Source organism: Salmo trutta, chromosome 32 (genome assembly GCF_901001165.1).
Source record: "Salmo trutta chromosome 32, fSalTru1.1, whole genome shotgun sequence".
NCBI lineage: Eukaryota > Metazoa > Chordata > Actinopteri > Salmoniformes > Salmonidae > Salmo > Salmo trutta.
The window spans coordinates 39,760,110-39,782,609 of NC_042988.1; the positions used below are offsets into that span (position 1 = coordinate 39,760,110).

General features: G+C 43.8%; 1 protein-coding gene across 3 annotated transcripts in view; it reads left to right on the forward strand.

The window, feature by feature from the left end:
- The window catches only part of LOC115171889 (protein sidekick-2), a 346,069-nt gene that overhangs the window by 223,334 nt on the left and 100,235 nt on the right, over positions 1-22,500 (forward strand). For all 3 annotated transcript variants that reach the window (XM_029729082.1, XM_029729084.1, XM_029729085.1), the window contains exons 3-4: positions 14,881-14,987; positions 15,316-15,463. In XM_029729082.1, the coding sequence (XP_029584942.1) occupies positions 14,881-14,987; positions 15,316-15,463 (255 nt within the window). The remainder of the gene's footprint in view (positions 1-14,880; positions 14,988-15,315; positions 15,464-22,500) is intronic.

Consider the following 22,500-nt stretch of genomic DNA (forward strand, 5'->3'; position numbering starts at 1 on the left):
AGGCCAGGTTGAGGTGTGTTACTAAGGGGAGAGTTAACTAACAGGCCAGGTTGAGTCGTGTTACTAAGGGGAGAGTTAATTAACAGCCCAGGTTGAGGTGGGTTACTAAGGGGAGAGTTAACTAACAGCCCAGGTTGAGGTGTGTTACTAAGGGGAGAGTTAACTAACAGGCCAGGTTGAGGTGTGTTACTAAGGGGAGAGTTAACTACATGGCCAGGTTGAGTCATGTTACCAAGGGGAGAGTTAATTAACAGCCCAGGTTGAGGTGTGTTACTAAGGGGAGAGTTAATTAACAGCCCAGGTTGAGGCATGTTACTAAGGGGAGAGTTAATTAACAGGCAGGCTGAGGTTGAAGCTCTAAATATCTTCCCTATTATTCATCTTCTGTAATTACTGTTCTACACAGGGACTCTCAGGGCCATTTAGTTGGGACTAATGCCTCTCTTGTTTTCCATTTTTATTCATTTCCAAACACATTTTTATGGATGTATTCAGGAAAAATGTGTCTCTGTATCTCCCTGGAGATATCCTGTCTTGTTTCTAAAGGGGGGGAGGGGGGGGGTCATTTATTCTGATTTTAAACACCTTCCTGTGCCTGTGTTCACTTATAGGGCGCTCACATTATTATTAACAGATGACAGTTTTATTTCTGTTCCAAAACACATTCATTCTGATTTTGATTCTGTGACAATTTGTGTGCCTCCCTCTAGTCTTTCAAAGTACATGACTGAAATTAAATATATTTTTTTCTTTCAGGATGTTTTTGTGTTTGTTTGTGCAACGGTTGCAGTTGAATGATGTTATCTTCGTTGAGATACTACTTTACTTTACCCATGGTTTACCATAACAACAGTAATGTCACGTTCACAGCATTGAGACAGCAAAACAAATAGCTTTTCATTGGCCAGCATGGTGGGTGTGTCGCTTTTCTAATCTGAGTCTCAAATGACACCCTATAGCCTATATAGTGCACTGCTGTTGACCAGAGCTCTATGGACCCTGGTCAAAAGTAATCCACTGTATAGGGCATAGTGTGCCATTTGGCACTGACCCATAGCGTTTTATTTGCCAGGCAGGCAGCATTGTGGTGGGATATTGCTCGTCTTCTGTTCTGTTCCTCTCTCCCTCCACAAACAATGAATGACATGGATTTTGCTGAACATGAACTTTAAGACGAGTGTTTCCATTTCTGCCGGTGCATTCAAAGCTGCTGTTAATGGAATCTAGTGCCCAGCTCCAACTGGCCTTTCTCTCACTCTCACTCTCTCTCTCTCTCTCTCTCTCTCTCTCTCTCTCTCTCTCTCTCTATCATGCTCTCTCTCTCTCTCTCTCCCTCCCCCTCTCTCTCTTTCTCTCTCTCTCTCTCTCTCTCTCTCTCTTGCTCTCTCTCTCTTTCTCTCTCTCTCTCGCTCTCTCTCTCACTCTCTCTCTCATGCTTTCTCTCTCTCTCTCACTCTCACTCTCTCTCTCATGCTATCTTGCTCTCTCTCTCTCACACACTCTCTCTTGCTCTTTCTCTCTCTCACGCTCTCTCGCTCTCTCTCACGCTCTCTCGCGCTCTCTCTCTCTCGCTCTCTCTCGCTCACGCTCTCTCTGTTCCCCTCCCATTCTTTCTCTCTCTCTCTCTCTCTCTCTCTCAGCTCTCTCTCTCAGCACTCTCTCACTCTCTCTCCTTCTCCCTCTTTCCCCCTCTCAATTTAAGGGGCTTTATTGGCATGGGAAAAACATGTTTACATTGCCAAAGCAAGTGAAATAGATAATATACAAAAGTGAAATAAACAATAAAAAATGAACAGTAAACATTACACTCACAAAGGTTCCAAAGAATAAAGATGTTTCAAATGTCATATTATGTCTATATACTGTGTTGTAACGATGCGCAAATAGTTACATTAAAGTAGAAAACGGAACAGAGCCCCAGGACCAGCTTGCTTAGAGGACTCTTCTCCAGCTTCGTCTCCCTGTAGGGGATGGCTTTGTTATGGAAGGTTTGGGAATCACTTCCTTTTAGGCGGTTGTAGAATTTAACGGCTCTTTTCTGCATTATTTGGTGTTTGTCCGATTTTGTGTATTCTTGGTTGGTGAGCTGACCCCAGACCTCACAACCATAAAGGGTATTGGGTTCTATAACTGATTTAAGCATTTTTGTCCAGATCCTAATTGGTATGTCGAATTTTATGTTCCTTTTGATGGCGTAGAAGACCCTTCTTGCCTTGTCTCTCAGATCGTTCACAGCTTTGTGGACGTTACTTGTGGTGCTGATGTTTAGGCCAAGGTAGATATAGTTTTGTGTGCTCTAGGGCAATGTTGTCTAGATGGAATTCGTATTTGTGGTCCTGGCAACGGGGCCTTTTTTGGAGCACCATTATCATTATTTTGGTCTTACTGAGATTTACTGTCAGGGCCCAGGTCTGACAGAATCTGTGCAGAAGTTCTAGATGCTGCTGTAGGCCCTCCTTGGTTGGGGACAGAAGCACCAGATCATCAGCAAACAGTAGACATTTGACTTCAGATTCTAGTAGGGTGAGGCGGGGTGCTGTAGACTGTTCTAGTGCCCTCGCCAATTCGTTGATATATATGTTGAAGAGGGTGGGACTCAGGCTGCATCCCTGTCTCACTCCACGGCCCCGTGGAAAGAAATGTGTGGTTTTTTTTGCAATTTTAACCGCACATGTACACACACACTTGTTTGTGTACATGGATTTTAAAATGTTGTATGTTTTTCCCTCATCACTGCTTTCCATCAATTTGTACAGCAGAACCGCATGCCAAATTGAGTCAAAAGCTTTTTTGAATCAACAAAGGATAAGAGTACTTTGCCTTTGTTTTGTTTGTTTGCCAATTAGGGTGTGCAGGGTGAATACATGGTCTGTCATACGGTAATTTAGTAAAAAGGCAATTTGACATTTCTCAGTTCATTGTTTTCACTGAGGAAATGTACGAGTCTGCTGCTAATGATAATGCGGAGGATTTTCCCAAGGTTGCTGCTGACACATATCCCACGGTAGTTATTGGGGTCAAACTTGTCTCTACTTTTGTGGATTGTTGTGATCAGTCCTTGGTTCCAAATATTGGGGATGATGCCAGAACTGAGGATGATGTTAAAGAGTTTTATTATAGCCAATTGGAATTTGTTGTCTGTATATTTTATCATTTCATTGAGGAGACAATCAACACCACAGGCCTTTTTGGGTTGGAGGGTTTGTATTTTGTCCTGTAGTTCATTCAATGTAATTGGAGAATCCAGTGGGTTCTGGTAGTCTTTAATAGTTGATTCTAAGATGTGCATTTGATCATGTTTTTGCTGTTTGTTCTTTGTTATAGAGCAAAAAAGATTGAAAAGTGGTTTATCCATACATCTCTGTTTGGATAGATAATTCTTCGTGTTGTTGTTTGTTTAGTGTTTTCCAATTTTCCCAGAAGTGGTTAGATTCTATGGATTCTTTAGTTACATTGAGCTGATTTCTGACGTTCTGTTCCTTTTTCCGTAGTGTATTTCTGTATTGTTTTAGTGATTCACCATAGTGAAGGCGTAGACTCAGGTTTTCTGGGTCTCTATGTTTTTGGTTGGACAGGTTTCTCAATTTCTTTCTTAGATTTTTGCAATCTTCATCAAACCATTTGTCATTGTTGTTTTCTTAGGTTGTCTGCTTGAACTGTTTTTATTTGATAGGGAAGCTGAGAGGTCAAATATACTGTTTAGGTTTTCTACTACCAAGTTTACACCTCCATTATAACAGTGAAACGTTTTGTCCATGAAGTTGTCTAGAAGGAATTTGTTGTTGCCTAATTGTTTTTGGTAGGTTGTCTTCACGACTTCCCTTCCATCAATAGCATTTCTTAATATTATGCAGTTCCTTTGGCTTTGATGCTTCATGATTGAGTATTGCTTTGTTTAAGTAGACTGTGATTTTGCTGGGATCTGATAGGGGTGTCAGGTGGCTGAATGTGAACGCTCTGAGAGACTCTTGGTTGAGGTCAATGATAAAGTAATCTACAGTACTATATTCAATTTCAATTTAAGGGGCTTTATTGGCATGGGAAACACATGTTTACATTGCCAAAGCAAGTGAAATAAACAAAAGTGAAATAAACAATAAAAAATGTACAGTAAACATTACACTTACATAAGTTCCAAAAGAATAAAGGCACTACTGCCAAGGGATGAGCTGTAGGTGTACCTACCGTAAGAGTCCACTGGAAGCCTACCATTAACTATGTACATACCCAGGGTGTAGGTGTACCTACCGTAAGAGTCCACTGGAAGCCTACCATTAACTATGTACATACCCAGGGTGTAGGTGTACCTACCGTAAGAGTCCACTGGAAGCCTACCATTAACTATGTACATACCCAGGGTGTAGGTGTACCTACCGTAAGAGTCCACTGGAAGCCTACCATTAACTATGTACATACCCAGGGTGTAGGTGTACCTACCGTAAGAGTCCACTGGAAGCCTACCATTAACTATGTACATACCCAGGGTGTAGGTGTACCTACCGTAAGAGTCCACTGGAAGCCTACCATTAACTATGTACATACCCAGGGTGTAGGTGTACCTACCGTAAGAGTCCACTGGAAGCCTACCATTAACTATGTACATACCCAGGGTGTAGGTGTACCTACCGTAAGAGTCCACTGGAAGCCTACCATTAACTATGTACATACCCAGGGTGTAGGTGTACCTACCGTAAGAGTCCACTGGAAGCCTACCATTAACTATGTACATACCCAGGGTGTAGGTGTACCTACCGTAAGAGTCCACTGGAAGCCTACCATTAACTATGTACATACCCAGGGTGTAGGTGTACCTACCGTAAGAGTCCACTGGAAGCCTACCATTAACTATGTACATACCCAGGGTGTAGGTGTACCTACCGTAAGAGTCCACTGGAAGCCTACCATTAACTATGTACATACCCAGGGTGTAGGTGTACCTACCGTAAGAGTCCACTGGAAGCCTACCATTAACTATGTACATACCCAGGGTGTGACAGAGCTGCACGAGGTGTGACCCATTTTTGTTGGTTGTTTGGTCATAGTTGTGTCTAGGGGTCATGCTCTCTTACTCTCTCTCTCTTTCTGCCACTCTCCCTTTGTCACTCTCTCTCTTTAATTCTCCCTCTAACTCTCTCTCTCCCACTGTCTTTCTCTAACCCTCTCTCTGCCTCTCTCCCTCTCTCTGTCTCTCTCCCTCTGTCTCTCTCTCTCTCTGCCTCTCCATTTATCTCTCTCTCCCTCTCCCTTTCTCTCTCTCTCCCTCTCTCTTTCTCTAACTCTCTGTAACTCTAACTCTCTGTAACTCTCTGTAACTCTCTGTAACTCTCTGTAACTCTCTGTAACTCTAACTCTCTGTAACTCTCTAACTCTCTGTAACTCTCTAACTCTCTGTAACTCTCTGTAACTCTCTGTAACTCTAACTCTCTGTAACTCTCTAACTCTCTGTAACTCTCTGTAACTCTCTCTAACTCTCTGTAACTCTCTGTAACTCTCTGTAACTCTAACTCATTGTAACGCTATCTAACTCTCTCTAACTCTTTGTAATTCTCTGTAACTCCCTGTAACTCTCTCTAACTCCCTCTAACTCTCTGTAACTCTCTGTAACTCTCTGTAACTCTAACTCATTGTAACGCTATCTAACTCTCTCTAACTCTTTGTAATTCTCTGTAATTCTCTGTAACTCTCTCTAACTCCCTCTAATTCTCTGTAACTCTCTGTAACTCTCTGTAACTCTCTCTAACTCTCTCTAACTCTCTCTAACTATGTAACTCTTTGTAACTCTCTCTAACTCTCTCTAACTCTATCCAACTCTCTCTAACTATGTAACTCTTTGTAACTCTCTGTAACTCTAACTCGCTCTAACTCTGTAACTCTCTTTAACTCCCTGTAACTCCCTGTAACTCCCTGTAACTCTCTGTAACTCTCTCTAACTCTCTCTAACTCTCTCTAACTCTCTCTAACTCTCTCTAACTCTGTAACTCTCTGTAACTCTCTGTAACTCTCTGTAACTCTATCTAACTCTCTCTAACTATGTAACGCTCTGTAACTCTCTGTAACTCGCTGAAACTCTCTCTAACTCTCTCTAACTCTCTCTAACTCTCTCTAACTATGTAACTCTCTGTAACTCTCTGTAACTCTAACTCTGAAACTCTATCTAAATCTCTGTAACTCTCTCTAACTCTCTCTAACTCTAATGTTCTGTAACACTTTCTAACTCTCTGTAACTCTCTGTAACACTCTGTAACTCTCTCTAACTCTCTAACTATCTCTAACTATCTCTAACTCTAACTCTCTGTAACTCTGTGTAACTTTCTGTAACTCCCTCTAACTCTGTAACTCTCTGTAACTCTCTGTAACTCTCTCTAACTCTCTGTAACTCTCTGTAACTCTCTGTAACTCTCTGTAACTCTGTAACTCTGTAACTTTCTGTAACTCTCTGTAACCCTATCTAACTCTGTAACTCTCTGTAACTCTCTGTAACTCTCTGTAACCCTATCTAACTCTGTAACTCTCTGTAACTCTCTCTAACTCTCTGTAACTCTCTCTAACTCTCTCTAGCTCTCTGTATGTCTCTGTAACTCTCTGTAACTCTCTGTAACTCTCTGTAACTTTCTGTAACTCTCTGTAACCCTATCTAGCTCTGTAACTCTCTGTAACTCTCTGTAACCCTATCTAACTCTGTAACTCTCTGTAACTCTCTGTAACTCTAAGTCTTTCTGACTCTACCACATCATGTTGTTAGTGCTAGGTCTGGTTCACAGCCAGTCAGTGCAGTCAGTGCAGTTGGTGCAGTCAGTGCAGTCAGCGCAGTCAATCAGTCAGTCAGTGCAGTAAGTCAGTGAGGTCAGTCAGTCAGTGCAGTAAGTCAGTCAGTCAGTCAGTGCAGTCAGTCAATGCAGTAAGTCAGTCAGTCAGTCAGTCAGTCAATCAGTCAGTCAGTCAGTCAGTGCAGTAAGTCAGTGTGGTCAGTCAGTCAGTGCAGTAAGTCAGTCAGTCAGTGCAGTCAGTCCATGCAGTAAGTCTGTCAGTCAGTGCAGTAAGTCAGTCAGTCAGTGCAGTCAGTCAGTGCAGTCAGTCAGTGCACTAAGTCAGTCAGTCAGTCAGTCAGTCAGTGAGTCAGTCAGTCAGTCAGTCAGACCCCCGTCCCTGCTAATCATTCACCACCAGTACTGATCAAAGAGACTAGAATGGAATAAAATGAACCAGGGAATCAGCTGTCCGGTTCAATAACAACGCAGGGAATCAGCTGTCCGGTTCAATAACAACGCAGGGAATCAGCTGTCCGGTCAGCTGTCGGTTCAATAACAACGCAGGGAATCAGCTGTCCGGTTCAATAACAACGCAGGGAATCAGCTGTCCGGTTCAATAACAACGCAGGGAATCAGCTGTCCGGTTCAATAACAACGCAGGGAATCAGCTGTCCGGTTCAATAACAACGCAGGGAATCAGCTGTCCGGTTCAATAACAACGCAGGGAATCAGCTGTCCGGTTCAATAACAACGCAGGGAATCAGCTGTCCGGTTCAATAACAACGCAGGGAATCAGCTGTCCGGTTCAATAACAACGCAGGGAATCAGCTGTCCGGTTCAATAACAACGCAGGGAATCAGCTGTCCGGTTCAATAACAACTCAGGGGAATCAGCTGTCCGGTTCCATAACAACGCAGGGAATCAGCTGTCCGGTTCAATAACAACGCAGGGAATCAGCTGTCCGGTTCCATAACAACGCAGGGAATCAGCTGTCCGGTTCAATAACAACGCAGGGAATCAGCTGTCCGGTTCAATAACAACGCAGGAATCAGCTGTCCGGTTCAATAACAACGCAGGGAATCAGCGTCGGTTCAATACAAGCAGGGATCAGCTGTAACGGTTCAATAACAACGCAGGGAATCAGCTGTCCGGTTCAATAACAACGCAGGGAATCAGCTGTCCGGTTCAATAACAACGCAGGGAATCAGCTGTCCGGTTCAATAACAACGCAGGGAATCAGCTGTCCGGTTCAATAACAACGCAGGGAATCAGCTGTCCGGTTCAATAACAACGCAGGGAATCAGCTGTCGGGTTCAATAACAACGCAGGGAATCAGCTGTCCGGTTCAATGACAACGCAGGGAATCAGCTGTCCGGTTCAATAACAACGCAGGGAATCAGCTGTCCGGTTCAATAACAACGCAGGGAATCAGCTGTCCGGTTCAATGACAACGCAGGGAATCAGCTGTCCGGTTCAATGACAACGCAGGGAATCAGCTGTCCGGTTCAATGACAACGCAGGGAATCAGCTGTCCGGTTCAATGACAACGCAGGGAATCAGCTGTCCGGTTCAATAACAACGCAGGGAATCAGCTGTCCGGTTCAATAACAACGCAGGGAATCAGCTGTCCGCATCAATAACAACGCAGGGAATCAGCTGTCCGGTTCAATAACAACGCAGGGAATCAGCTGTCCACATCAATAACAACGCAGGGAATCAGCTGTCCGGTTCAATAACAACGCAGGGAATCAGCTGTCCGGTTTCATACAACGCAGGGAATCAGCTGTCCGGTTCAATACAACGCAGGGGAGAATCAGCTGTCCGGTTCAATAACAACGCAGGGAATCAGCTGTCCGGTTCAATAACAACGCAGGGAATCAGCTGTCCGGTTCAATAACAACGCAGGGAATCAGCTGTCCGCATCAATAACAACGCAGGGAATCAGCTGTCCGCATCAATAACAACGCAGGGAATCAGCTGTCCGCATCAATAACAACGCAGGGAATCAGCTGTCCGCATCAATAACAACGCAGGGAATCAGCTGTCCGGTTCAATAACAACGCAGGGAATCAGCTGTCCGGTTCAATAACACGCAGGGAATCAGCTGTCCGGTTCATAACAACGCAGGGAATCAGCTGTCCGGTTCAATAACAACGCAGGGAATCAGCTGTCCGGTTCAATAACAACGCAGGGAATCAGCTGTCCGGTTCAATAACAACGCAGGGAATCACGCTGTCCGGCTTCAATAACAACGCAGGGAATCAGCTGTCCGGTTCAATAACAACGCAGGGAATCAGCTGTCCGGTTCAATAACAACCGCAGGGAATCAGCTGCTCCGGTTCAATAACAACGCAGGGCAATCAGCTGTCCTGTTCAATAACAACGCAGGGAATCAGCTGTCCGGTTCAATAACAACGCAGGGAAATCAGCTGTCCGGTTCATAACAACGCAGGGAATCAGCTGTCCGGTTCAATAACAACGCAGGGAATCAGCTGTCCGGTTCAATAACAACGCAGGGAATCAGCTGTCCGGTTCAATAACAACGCAGGGAATCAGCTGTCCGGTTCAATAACAACGCAGGGAATCAGCTGTCCGGTTCAATAACAACGCAGGGAATCAGCTGTCCGCTTCAATAACAACGCAGGGAATCAGCTGTCCGGTTCAATAACAACGCAGGGAATCAGCTGTCCGGTTCAATAACAACGCAGGGAATCAGCTGTCCGGTTCAATAACAACGCAGGGAATCAGCTGTCCGGTTCAATAACAACGCAGGGAATCAGCTGTCCGGTTCAATAACAACGCAGGGAATCAGCTGTCCGGTTCAATAACAACGCAGGGAATCAGCTGTCCGGTTCAATAACAACGCAGGGAATCAGCTGTCCGGTTCAATAACAACGCAGGGAATCAGCTGTCCGGTTCAATAACAACGCAGGGAATCAGCTGTCCGGTTCAATAACAACGCAGGGAATCAGCTGTCCGGTTCAATAACAACGCAGGGAATCAGCTGTCCGGTTCAATAACAACGCAGGGAATCAGCTGTCCGGTTCAATAACAACGCAGGGAATCAGCTGTCCGGTTTCAATAACAACGCAGGGAATCAGCTGTCCGGTTCAATAACAACGCAGGGAATCAGCTGTCCGGTTCAATAACAACGCAGGGAATCAGCTGTCCGGTTCAATAACAACGCAGGGAATCAGCTAGCACCCCTCAAATCGCAAAGTACGGAATGTTTATCCCTCCAATAGCAACACACAGAACCAGCTCCACTCCAATAGCACTGCATAGCGACACACACAGACAGAAACCTCTCACTGGGAAGCTTTATTAACCAGGCCAATTAAATGACTGGGACACAGCCAGCCAGCTAGTGAGCTAAATCTCAGAGGATTTAACTCCTACACATCATTTAACATGAATGGCCCTCTGTCTGGAGAGCCTGGAGTTATGGAGTGAATAACCTACAGTACAGACAGTGGATGCATCCCAAATGGCATTCCCTATGGGCCTTGGTCAAACGTAGTGCACTATAAAGGGAATAGGGTGCCAATTGGATCGTAGCCAGTGTTAATGTGATGCCACTCCTCCTGGGGAATCGTGGGTCTAACAGTGGCTGCTTAGTGACTCCTATCAGTCAAAGGGTTGGACTCTGTCCACAGACGATGCAATCACCATCGCACTGCACACTGCCCTATCCCATCTGGACAAGAGGAATACCTATGTAAGAATGATGTTCATTGATTATAGCGCAGCATTCAACACCATAGTACCCTACAAGCTCATTAGGAAGGTCGATGCCCTGGGTCTGAACCCCACCCTGTGCAACTGGGTCCTTGACTTCCTGACAGGCCAACCCCAGGTGGTGAAGGTAGGAAACAACACCTCCACTTTGCTGATCCTCAACACTGGGGCCCCACAAGGGTGCGTGCTCAGCCCCCTCCTGTACTCCCTGTTCACCCACGACTGCGTGGCCAAGCACGCCTCCAACTCAATCATCAAGTTTGCAGACGACACAACAGTAGTAGGCGTGATTACCAACAATGCCATGACAGCCTACAGGGAGGAGGTGAGGGCCCTGGGAGTGTGGTGCCAGGAAAATAACCTCTCACTCAACGTCAACAAAACAAAAGAGATATTGTGGACTGGAAACAGCAGAGGGTGCACCCCCCTATCCACATCGACGGGACAGCAGTGGAGAAGGTGGAAAGTTTTAAATTCCTCGGCATACACATCACTGACGATCTGAAATGGTCCACCCACACAGACAGTGAGGCTGAATAAATTTGTCTTGGCCCCTAAAACCCTCAGAAACCTTTACAGATGCACAATTGAGAGTATCTTGTTGGGCTGTATTACCGCCCAGTACGGCAACTGCACCGCCTGCAACCACAGGGCTCTCCAGAGAGTGTTGCAGTAGGCACAAAGCATCATTTGGGGCAAATACCTGCCCTCCAGGATACCTACAGGATCCGATGTCACAGGAAGGCCAAAAAGATCATCAAGGACATCAACCACCACTGCCTGTTCACCCCGCTATCATCCAGAAGGCGAGGTCAGTGCAGGTGCATCAAAGCTGAGACCGAGAGATTGAAAAACAGCTTCTATCTCAAGGTCATCAGACTGTTAAATAGCCACCACTAGCTGGCTTCCACCCGGTTACTCAACCTGCAACTTAGAGGCTGCTGTCCTATAGACTTGGAATCACTGTTCATTTTAATAATAGAACACTAGTCACTTTAATAATGTTCACATACTGCTTAACTAATCTCAAATGTACACTACCATTCAAAAGTTTGGGGTCACTTAGAAATGCAATTTTTTTGTCATTTTTTGTCCATTACAATAACATGAAATTGATCAGAAATACAGTGTAGACATTGTTAATGTTGTAAATGACTATTGTAGCTGGAAACGGCTGATTTTTTTATTGAATATCTAAATAGGCGTACAGAGGCCCATTATCAGCAACCGTCACTCCTGTGTTCCAGAGGCACGTTGTGTTAGCTAATCCAAGTTTATCATTTTAAATGGCTAATTGATCATTAGAAAACCCTTTTGCAATTATGTTAGCAAAACACCAGTCTCAAAATCAATAGTGAGGAGGTGACTCTGGGATGCTGGCCTTCTAGGCAGTGTTGCAAAGAAAAAGCCATATCTCAGACTGGCCAATAAAAAGAAAAGATTAAGATGGGCAAAAGAACCCAGACACTGGACAAGGCCAGTATCCCAGAGTCGCCTCTTCACTGTTGAAGTTGAGACTGGTGTTTTGCAGGTACTATTTAATGAAGCTGCCAGGTGAGGGCTTGTGAGGCATCTGTTTCTCAAACTAGACACTCTAATGTACTTGTCCTCTTGCTCAGCTGTGCACCGGGGCCTCCCACTCCTCTTTCTATTCTGGTTAGAGCCAGTTTGCGCTGTTCTGTGAAGGGAGTAGTACAAAGCGTTGTGCGAGATCTTCAGTTTCTTGGCAATTTCTGGCCTGGAATCGCCTTAATTTCTCAGAACAAGAATAGACTGACAAGTTTCATAAGAAAGATCTATGTTTCTGGCCTTTTTGAGCCTGTAATTGAACCCACAAACGCTTATGCTCCAGATATTCAACTAGTCTAAAGAAGGCCAGTTTAATTGCTTCTTTAATCTGTACAACAGTTTTCAGCTGTTCTAAAATAATTGCAAAGGGTTTTCTAAAGATCAATTTGCCTTTTAAAATGATAAACTTGGATTAGCTAACACAACGTGCCTCTGGAACACAGGGGTGATGGTTGCTGATAATGGGCCTCTGTATGCCCATTCAAACAGTTTTAGAAACTTTAGAGTGTTTTCTATCCAAATCTACTAATTATATGCATATTCTCATTTCTGGACAAGAGTAGTAACCAGTTTAAATCGGGTACGTTTTTTTATCCGGCCGTGCAAATACTGCCCCCTAGCCCCAACAGGTTATTTTAGCTTTATTTTAGCTTTAGCCTCTCCTTGCTTGGAAAATGGCTGTGTGGTTTTTCTTGTTTAGGCGCTGTCCTAACATAATCTAACGGTATGCTTTCGCCGTAAAGCCTTTTTGAAATTGGACAATGTGGTTGGATTAACGAGAAGATTATCTTTAAAATGGGATATAATAGTTGTATGTTTGAGAAATTTGAATTATGAGATTTTTGTTGTTTTGAATTTGGTGCCCTGCTATTTCACTGGCTGTTGAACAGTGTGTCCCGCTAGCGTCCCACATGTCCCAGAGAGGTTTTAAAGACCTTAGGAACGTTCCTGAGGTCCTCCCGATCTGTGCAAGCCTAACATTGACCGTGTGACATTAACCCTTTACAGTGAAAACAGGCTTTTTTCATCTCACAGTTTACAATGACATCTCTCCCTAGAGGAATACATTGCCTTCTCCCCTAAATTCAACCTGAAGTCTATGTGGGTTATGAATGCCTGTCTTCGATATGACAATTCATCAGGCCACTATGAGGTCTACCTGTGTTGATTCTAAGCTTCCTGGAGCAACCAGAAATGGTTATATTCACCCAGAAGGTGTTTTGATGTATCAAATCTGCAGTTTGAAAAATCACTGCATTCAACCCTGTGTAAATCAGTCAATTCTTAACATAAAGACTTTAAACTCAGGATTATGTAAAAGCCTACCCCAATGAGGATATGTGTTTACTTTCAGCTTCCTGTGCCAACCGGAAGTGCCTTAAATTGGGGTCATAGGGGCTGTTTCGAAGGGTTAAAAAGTCACATCTTTCCAAAACTTCATATGTGTGACTAGGTAACCCTCATGAACTGTAAATCAGTCATTTCTCCCATCAGATTTTCAAGAAAAGCTCACACACACACACACACAGCAAGGACAGAGTGACATAGTGTGGGGCTTACTGACTCACAGAGCCTGCAATAGTTACCTTTGTTCGAACTATCAAAGAACCGTCAGACCTAGAGCTCTGAAACTTTAGAAACCTGTTCTAGAGCTCAAGTCAATAGTGCACAGTTAGTTATGTGGCTCTAGACAGTTCTCAGACCGAGAAACAGCCTCGTACATGTGCAATATCTTCAATTCATTTTGACCATCACGGAAATGACAACATTTAGAAAAGTAGTTTAGTAGTTTTTTCCCTAGTTACATACTCCACTTACTCAGTTACTAGTAGTTACTTACTCCAGTTACTTACTTCAGTTACTAGCAGTTACTTACTTCAGTTACTAGTAGTTTCTTACTCCTTTTGCTTACTCAAGTTACTTACTCCAGTTTCTTACTCAGTTACTAGTAGTTACTTACTCCAGTTACTTACTCCAGTTACTTACTTCAGTTACTTACTCCAGTTACTTACTCCAGTTTCTTACTCAGTTACTAGTAGTTACTTACTCCAGTTACTTACTCCAGTTACTTACTCCAGTTACTTACTTCAGTTACTTACTCCAGTTACTTACTTCAGTTACTAGCAGTTACTTACTTCAGTTACTAGTAGTTTCTTACTCCTTTTGCTTACTCCAGTTACTTACTCCAGTTTCTTACTCAGTTACTAGTAGTTACTTACTCCAGTTACTTACTCCAGTTACTTACTCCAGTTACTTACTTCAGTTACTTACTCCAGTTACTTACTTCAGTTACTAGCAGTTACTTACTTCAGTTACTAGTAGTTTCTTACTCCTTTTGCTTACTCCAGTTACTTACTCCAGTTTCTTACTCAGTTACTAGTAGTTACTTACTCCAGTTACTTACTCCAGTTACTTACTCCAGTTACTTACTCAGTTACTAGTAGTTACTTACTCCAGTTACTTACTCCAGTTACTTACTCCAGTTACTTACTCAGTTACTAGTAGTTACTTACTCCAGTTACTTACTCCAGTTACTTACTCCAGTTACTTACTCAGTTACTAGTAGTTACTTACTCCAGTTACTTACTCCAGTTACTTACTCCAGTTACTTACTCAGTTACTAGTAGTTACTTACTTCAGTTTCTTACTTCAGTTTCTTACTTCAGTTACTAGTAGTTACTTAGCCACTCCATTCTGTACGTTGACGACAAAGCCCAAGCTATGTGTCTGTCACAGTAGTAAGTATTGACTATGACTAATAGCGGTGCCTGGTGTTTATGTGTTTGTGTGTGTGTATGTTTATGTGTGTGTGTCCATCCGTTAGGTACCTTATTCCGTCTCTGGACCGCTCCCATGCTGGTTTCTACAGATGCATCGTCAGAAACAGAGTAGGAGCCATCATGCAGAGCAGCACTGAAGTACAGGTCGCCTGTAAGTAGCTGTCCGTTGTATCTCTCTCTCTCTGTATCTCTCTCTCTCTCTCTCTCATTCTCTCTCTCTCTCTCTTTCTCTATCTCTCTCTGTATCTCTCACTCTCTCTCTGTATCTCTCTCTGTATATCTCTCTATCTCTCTTTGTATCGCTCTCTCTCTCTTTCTCTATCTCTCTCTTTATATATATATTTTTTTCCCTTAAGGTTTTCCTTCCTTATTACTTTCTCACTTTCTTTCCTGATGACTTTCTATCGCTCTCTCCCGCGTTCCTTTTCTGTTCCTCCACCAACCCCCTCTCCCTACCTCCCCCTCTCCCCCTCCCCCAGATATGGGTGATTTTGTGGAGGGGGAGCGTTCCCAGACTGTGTCCCAGGGAGAGGCTGCTCTGATCCAGGCTCCACGTATCCACAGCTTCCCACGACCACAGATTACCTGGTTCAGGGACGGACGCAAGATACCCGCCAGCAGCCGCATGTAAATTCAGCTAACGTTACGTTGTGTGAGCGGGCTGGGAGGGATGGGGTGGGGGGCAGGTCATTTGTGTGTGCAGGGGTGGTGGTGGGGGGGGGGGTGTGTGTATACGTACTGTTTACTATACCAGTTTAAACCCCCTTTCTCCCTCTATTTATGTGAACCTGAGGTAGAGCTATGTGTGTGTCTGAACACTGTACTACAGAAGCAATATCCTTCCCTTTCCACTGGAGAGCTGCTGTGGGGCAGCTTTAGGATAGGTTCAATATCTACGATGGTTTATCAATTACTGATGAACCTACATACAGCTGTCTGATACTCAGTGTTCTCACTGATCAGGGCTGTTCTTATTCAGGCTGTACGGCTTTGTGTGTGGTGTGTGTGTGTGTGTGTGTGTGTGTGTGTGTGTGTGTGTGTGTGTGTGTGTGTGTGTGTGTGTGTGTGTGTGTGTGTGTGTGTGTGTGTTGTCTCTGCAGCAGGCATGCATGCAGGGATGATTGAAGGATAGAGAGATACAGGCAGAGAGGCAGGCGGCAGGGTGTGTGTGTGTGTGTGTGTGTGTGTGTGTTGGGAGGCAGGGATGATTGAAAGGCAGAGAGAGCAGCAATGTGTGTGTGTGTGTGTGTGTGTGTGTGTGTGTGTGTGTGTGTGTGTGTGTGTGTGTGTGTGTGTGTGTGTGTGTGTGTGTCTGTGTGTGTCTGTGTGTGTCTGTGTGTGTGTGTGTGTGTGTGTGTGTGTGTGTGTGTGTGTGTCTGTGTGTGTGTGTGTGTGTGTGTGTTGAAAGGCAGAGAGAGCAGCAGGCAGCAGAGGCAACAATTAGACCAGATGGACAAAAACCCTCTATTTATGACCTGCTCTGACTGACAGTATGTCACTGTGTATAGAACTGTGTGTGTGACAGAGAGACAGACAGACTTGTAGACAGACTTGTAGACAGACAGACAGACAGACAGACAGACAGACAGACAGACAGACAGACAGACAGACAGACAGACAGACAGACAGACAGACAGACAGACAGACAGACAGACAGACAGACAGACAGGGAGGGAGGGAGGGAGGGAGGGAGGGAGGGAGGGAGGGAGGGAGGGAGGGAGACAGGGAGGGAGGGAGACAGACAGACAGACAGGGAGGGAGGGAGGGAGGGAGGGAGGGAGGGAGGGAGGGACAGTAGCTGCTTTCTTTAATACTTCAGTCTTATTGGGATTAATGGACTGCATCAGACAGAGACAGACGGGAGAGATTTCTCAGAATCTACCTGTTTAACCATCTATCATTTATCTCCATGGTCCAGCAGCATGTCAAACTGACGTGAAGACTTCAGACATTTACACACAATGATATTCCCCCTACGTGTCCTCGACCAGAGGGAGAAGTGGGTTCACTACCTAGTCTACCCAGCATGTCGAGAAACTCCTAAATGAGACCAGGGGTATGTTCCAATGGGCTCTGGTCAAAAGTAGGGAACTATATAGGGTGTCATTTGGGTCACAGACCAGGCGTGGAGTGAAACATGTTCAGTAGGAATAAGGCTAAAGAGATGGTTTAATGGACAGTGGAGTGGTGAAGTACAGGTTATTCAGTGTTGATTCTCCTTCTCACCGTTCTGTTATGTGTTTGGCTGTTTGTCTCCTTAGTCTGGATGGATAGATTTCCCTTCATAGATCTCTGATGTGTTCATTAGACATGTCAGTCTAGGTAACAATACACCTCCTGTATTCATGCTAGATCCTGTTAGGTAACAACAGTACCTCCTGTAGTCATGCTGGAGCTTGTTAGGTAACAATACACCTCCTGTAGTCATGCTAGATCCTGTTAGGTAACAACAGTACCTCCTGTAGTCATTCTGGAGCCTGTTAGGTACCAACAGTACCTCCTGTAGTCATTCTGGAGCCTGTTAGGTACCAACAGTACCTCCTGTATTCATGCTAGATCCTGTTAGGTACCAACAGTACCTCCTGTAGTCATGCTGGAGCCTGTTAGGTACCAACAGTACCTACTGTATTCATGCTAGATCCTGTTAGGTACCAACAGTACCTCCTGTAGTCATGCTGGAGCCTGTTAGGTACCAACAGTACCTACTGTATTCATTCTGGAGCCTGTTAGGTAACAACAGTACCTCCTGTATTCATGCTGGAGCCTGTTAGGTACCAACAGTACCTACTGTATTCATTCTGGAGCCTGTTAGGTACCAATACAACCTCCTGTATTCATGCTAGAGCCTGTTAGGTAACAACAGCACCTCCTGCAGCCATCAGTGTAAGGTTTAAATTAGTTAGTAATGTTAGTTTATGACAGTGAAAGGCAAATCAAATCGGTCACATACACGGGTTTAGCAGATGTTATTGCAGATGTAGCGAAGTGCTTGTGCTTCTAGTTCTGACAGTGCAGCAGTATCTAACAGCAATATCTAACAATTTCACAACATATACCCAATACACACAAATCTAAGTAAAGGAATGGAATTAAGAATATATAAATATTTGGACGAGCAATGCCAGAGCAGCATAGACTGAGATACAGAAGAATAGAATAGAATACAGTATATACACATGTCATGACGTTGGCCTGTGGGTAAGGTTTATGACCCCCCCATAAATACCTTTCTCCCTTCCCCTCTCTTTCTGAACCCTACTGAAGGACTGCTGAATAGCCTGTGTTAAATATAGAGAGTCTGGGAACATCAAACAAAAGGGGAAAAGGAACCATATTTTGGTAATAAAAACAGTTGGAAATATGCTTTGGAACGTAATGAGTATGGATGTCAGTTCAGTTGTCATCTGAGACATTATGACTGATGACAGGATGACATAAACTGTACCTGGGAAAGTATACACCCTCTAGTTATCAGAGTCACATGGAATTGTTATGCAATTGAAATGTTTGATATTGAAATTGTTCGTTGGAGATTAAATGTAATTTTAGCTTCCAATTGAGAGAATTGGGTTTTCATAAGGAAAGTGCCCTGCTTTATCAGTGGCCCACCCCTGTGAAGAGACAGGGGTTATAAACGATGAAACACATCCTTCCCCCTGTCCACTATATAAGCCTTTGACGAAAAGATAACCGCATTGTTCCACTACGTGAGGTCTGCAGCCTCTGCGTTATAAGGACACACATGTCAAGTACAGAACTAAGCCAACCTCGGCGTGAGCTTTGGTGGCGAATGGTATGAACTTTGAGCTTATTCACTACAGAAGTGATACTTCCTAGCCGTTGAGTTAGCAGCGGCCGCTGTAGACGTGGTCTAGGAAAGGACGGACGACGGATCCAGTCTAACAACCACAGACGAAGATACCACCACGTATCCACTTTACCACCATTGACATTCTTCCGAGGACAGGAAGATCTGTTGGCCAACCCAGCCAGCATCTACGACCAATCTACCGAAGCGCAGCTCAGAGTAAATATTTATTGCATTTTCCTTTTCCAAATGGGCGGTAATTTAGAATGCATAAGATTCTGTATTTACGATAGCACAGCTTCTCCCTTTGTTCCTCAGTCTTCCCGCTCTTTCATTCAAGCCCAACCCCCTTTCCTTTGTGTAACCAGCTTTCATACAGGTTCCGTCCACCAGGGACGTTTTCTGTATGACATCATTTGTATTCTGTGTATATGTAATTCTGTGTGATTAGTTTAGGTATTTAGTAAATAAATAATTAAACCCAATTTTGTATTGCTGATTCAACTTGTTAGCCAGGGTTGGTGAAGATAACCAAGAATTTACAACTTTCATTATGAAACTGAAAATAAGATGATTAAGATGACTGCTATCGATGTAAAATATTACTAAGTATTTTAAGAGTTTATTTGGAAGATAACGGCTCTATAAACGTTCTTCCGTGGTGCCCCAACTTTCTAGTTAATTACATTTACATGATTAGCTTAATCAGGTAATATAAATTACAGAGAAAGGATTTTATAGAATAGCATGTCATATCACTTAATCAGGCATAGCCAAAGACACGACACACATGAGATGGGTAATGCAAGATATGTAAACATTATTAAAGTGACATTATTAAAGTGACTAGTGTTCCATTTATTAAAGTGGCCAATGATTTCAAATCTGTGTATGTAGGCAGCAGTCTCTCTGTGCTAGTGATGGCTATTTAATAGTCTAATGGCCTTGAGATAGAAGCTGTTTTTCAGTCTCTCGGTCCCTGCTTTGATGCACCTGTACTGACCTCGCCTTCTGGATGATTGTCAAGTCCTGGCCAGTATAAGGGTTAATTAGTATTGTAGTTTGGTCAGGACGTGGCAGAGGGTATTTGTTTTATGTGGTTCAGGGTGGTGTGTTTGTTAAAAGGGTGTTTGATTTAGTATTTCTGGGGTTTTGGTTTATGATCTAGGTTTATGTATTTCTATGTGGAGTCTAGTGAGTGTATTTCTATGGTTGATTAATTGGGGTTGGGACTCTCAATTGAAGGCAGGTGTTTTCTCTTTGCCTTTGATTGAGAGTCCCATATATTGGGGTGTGTTTGTGATTCGTGGGAGATTGTTCTGTGCTTAGCCTTGTGCCTAGTCAGACTGTTTTGTTGTTCGTGGTTTCGTTTTGTTGTTTTGGAATGTTCGTTTTGATTTAATAAATGTTCAAAATAAACAACCGCATGCCTGCTGCGTTTTGGTCCTCCTTCACCGACGACAAGCGTGACAATGATAGCGGGGTGAACAGGCAGTGGCTCGGTGGTTGTTGTCCTTGATGATCTTTTTGGCATTCCTGTGACATTGGGTGCTGTAGGTATCCTGGAGGCAAGGTAGTTTGCCCCGGTGATGCATTGGGCAGACTGCAACACCCTCTGGAGAGCCCTGCGTTTGTGGGTGGTGCAGTTGCCGTACCAGGCGGTGATACAGCCTGACAGGATGCTCTCAATTGTGCATCTGTAAAAGTTTGTGAGGGTTTTAGGTGACAAGCCACATTTCTTCAGCCTCCTGAGGTTGAAGAGGCGCTGTTGCACCTTCGTCACCGGGAGGACCATTTCAGTTTGTCTGTGATGTGTACGCCGAGGAACTTAAAACTTTCCACCTTCTCCACTTCTCCACAAATATTTCCATGGTTATCAAAAGTCATGCCAGAATAAGCCTACGTGAAATACAGCCCTTATTTTAAGTGTTTCTAAAATCCCCTGTGGGAAAAAATGAATGGTGGAAAAACGATTGGACAGTGAAAGGCTGACAGTAGTCAACCTGGGCTGTTGTAGACAGTAATGTTAGTTTATCACAGTGAAAGGCTGACAGTAGTCAACCTGGGCTGTAGTAGTAGACAGTAATGTTAGTTTATCACAGTGAAAGGCTCACAGTAGTCAACCTGGGCTGTAGTAGACAGTAATGTTAGTTTATCACAGTGAAAGGCTGACTGTAGTCAACCTGGGCTGTAGTAGTAGACAGTAATGTTAGTTTATCACAGTGAAAGGCTGACAGTAGTCAACCTGGGCTGTAGTAGACAGTAATGTTAGTTTATCACAGTGAAAGGCTGACAGTAGTCAACCTGGGCTGTAGTAGACAGTAATGTTAGTTTATCACAGTGAAAGGCTGACAGTAGTCAACCTGGGCTGTAGTAGACAGTAATGTTAGTTTATCACAGTGAAAGGCTGACAGTAGTCAACCTGGGCTGTAGTATTAGACAGTAATGTTAGTTTATCACAGTGAAAGGCTGACAGTAGTCAACCTGGGCTGTAGTATTAGACAGTAATGTTAGTTTATCACAGTGAAAGGCTGACTGTAGTCAACCTGGGCTGTAGTAGACAGTAATGTTAGTTTATCACAGTGAAAGGCTGACAGTAGTCAACCTGGGCTGTAGTAGACAGTAATGTTAGTTTATCACAGTGAAAGGCTCACAGTAGTCAACCTGGGCTGTAGTAGACAGTAATGTTAATTTATCACAGTGAAAGGCTGACTGTAGTCAACCTGGGCTGTAGTAGACAGTAATGTTAGTTTATCACAGTGAAAGGCTGACTGTAGTCAACCTGGGCTGTAGTAGACAGTAATGTTAGTTTATCACAGTGAAAGGCTGACTGTAGTCAACCTGGGCTGTAGTAGTAGACAGTAATGTTAGTTTATCACAGTGAAAGGCTGACAGTAGTCATCCTGGGCTGTAGTAGACAGTAATGTTAGTTTATCACAGTGAAAGGCTGACAGTAGTCAACCTGGGCTGTAGTAGTAGACAGTAATGTTAGTTTATCACAGTGAAAGGCTGACTGTAGTCAACCTGGGCTGTAGTAGACAGTAATGTTAGTTTATCACAGTGAAAGGCTGACAGTAGTCAACCTGGGCTGTAGTAGACAGTAATGTTAGTTTATCACAGTGAAAGGCTCACAGTAGTCAACCTGGGCTGTAGTAGACAGTAATGTTAGTTTATCACAGTGAAAGGCTGACAGAAGTCAACCTGGGCTGTAGTAGACAGTAATGTTAGTTTATCACAGTGAAAGGCTGACAGTAGTCAACCTGGGCTGTAGTAGTAGACAGTAATGTTAGTTTATCACAGTGAAAGGCTGACAGTAGTCAACCTGGGCTGTAGTAGACAGTAATGTTATTTTATCACAGTGAAAGGCTGACAGTAGTCAACCTGGGCTGTAGTAGACAGTAATGTTATTTTATCACAGTGAAAGGCTGACAGTAGTCAACCTGGGCTGTAGTAGACAGTAATGTTAGTTTATCACAGTGAAAGGCTGACTGTAGTCAACCTGGGCTGTAGTAGACAGTAATGTTAGTTTATCACAGTGAAAGGCTGACTGTAGTCAACCTGGGCTGTAGTAGACAGTAATGTTAGTTTATCACAGTGAAAGGCTGACTGTAGTCAACCTGGGCTGTAGTAGTAGACAGTAATGTTAGTTTATCACAGTGAAAGGCTGACAGTAGTCATCCTGGGCTGTAGTAGACAGTAATGTTAGTTTATCACAGTGAAAGGCTGACAGTAGTCAACCTGGGCTGTAGTAGACAGTAATGTTAGTTTATCACAGTGAAAGGCTGACAGTAGTCAACCTGGGCTGTAGTAGACAGTAATGTTAGTTTATCACAGTGAAAGGCTGACAGTAGTCAAC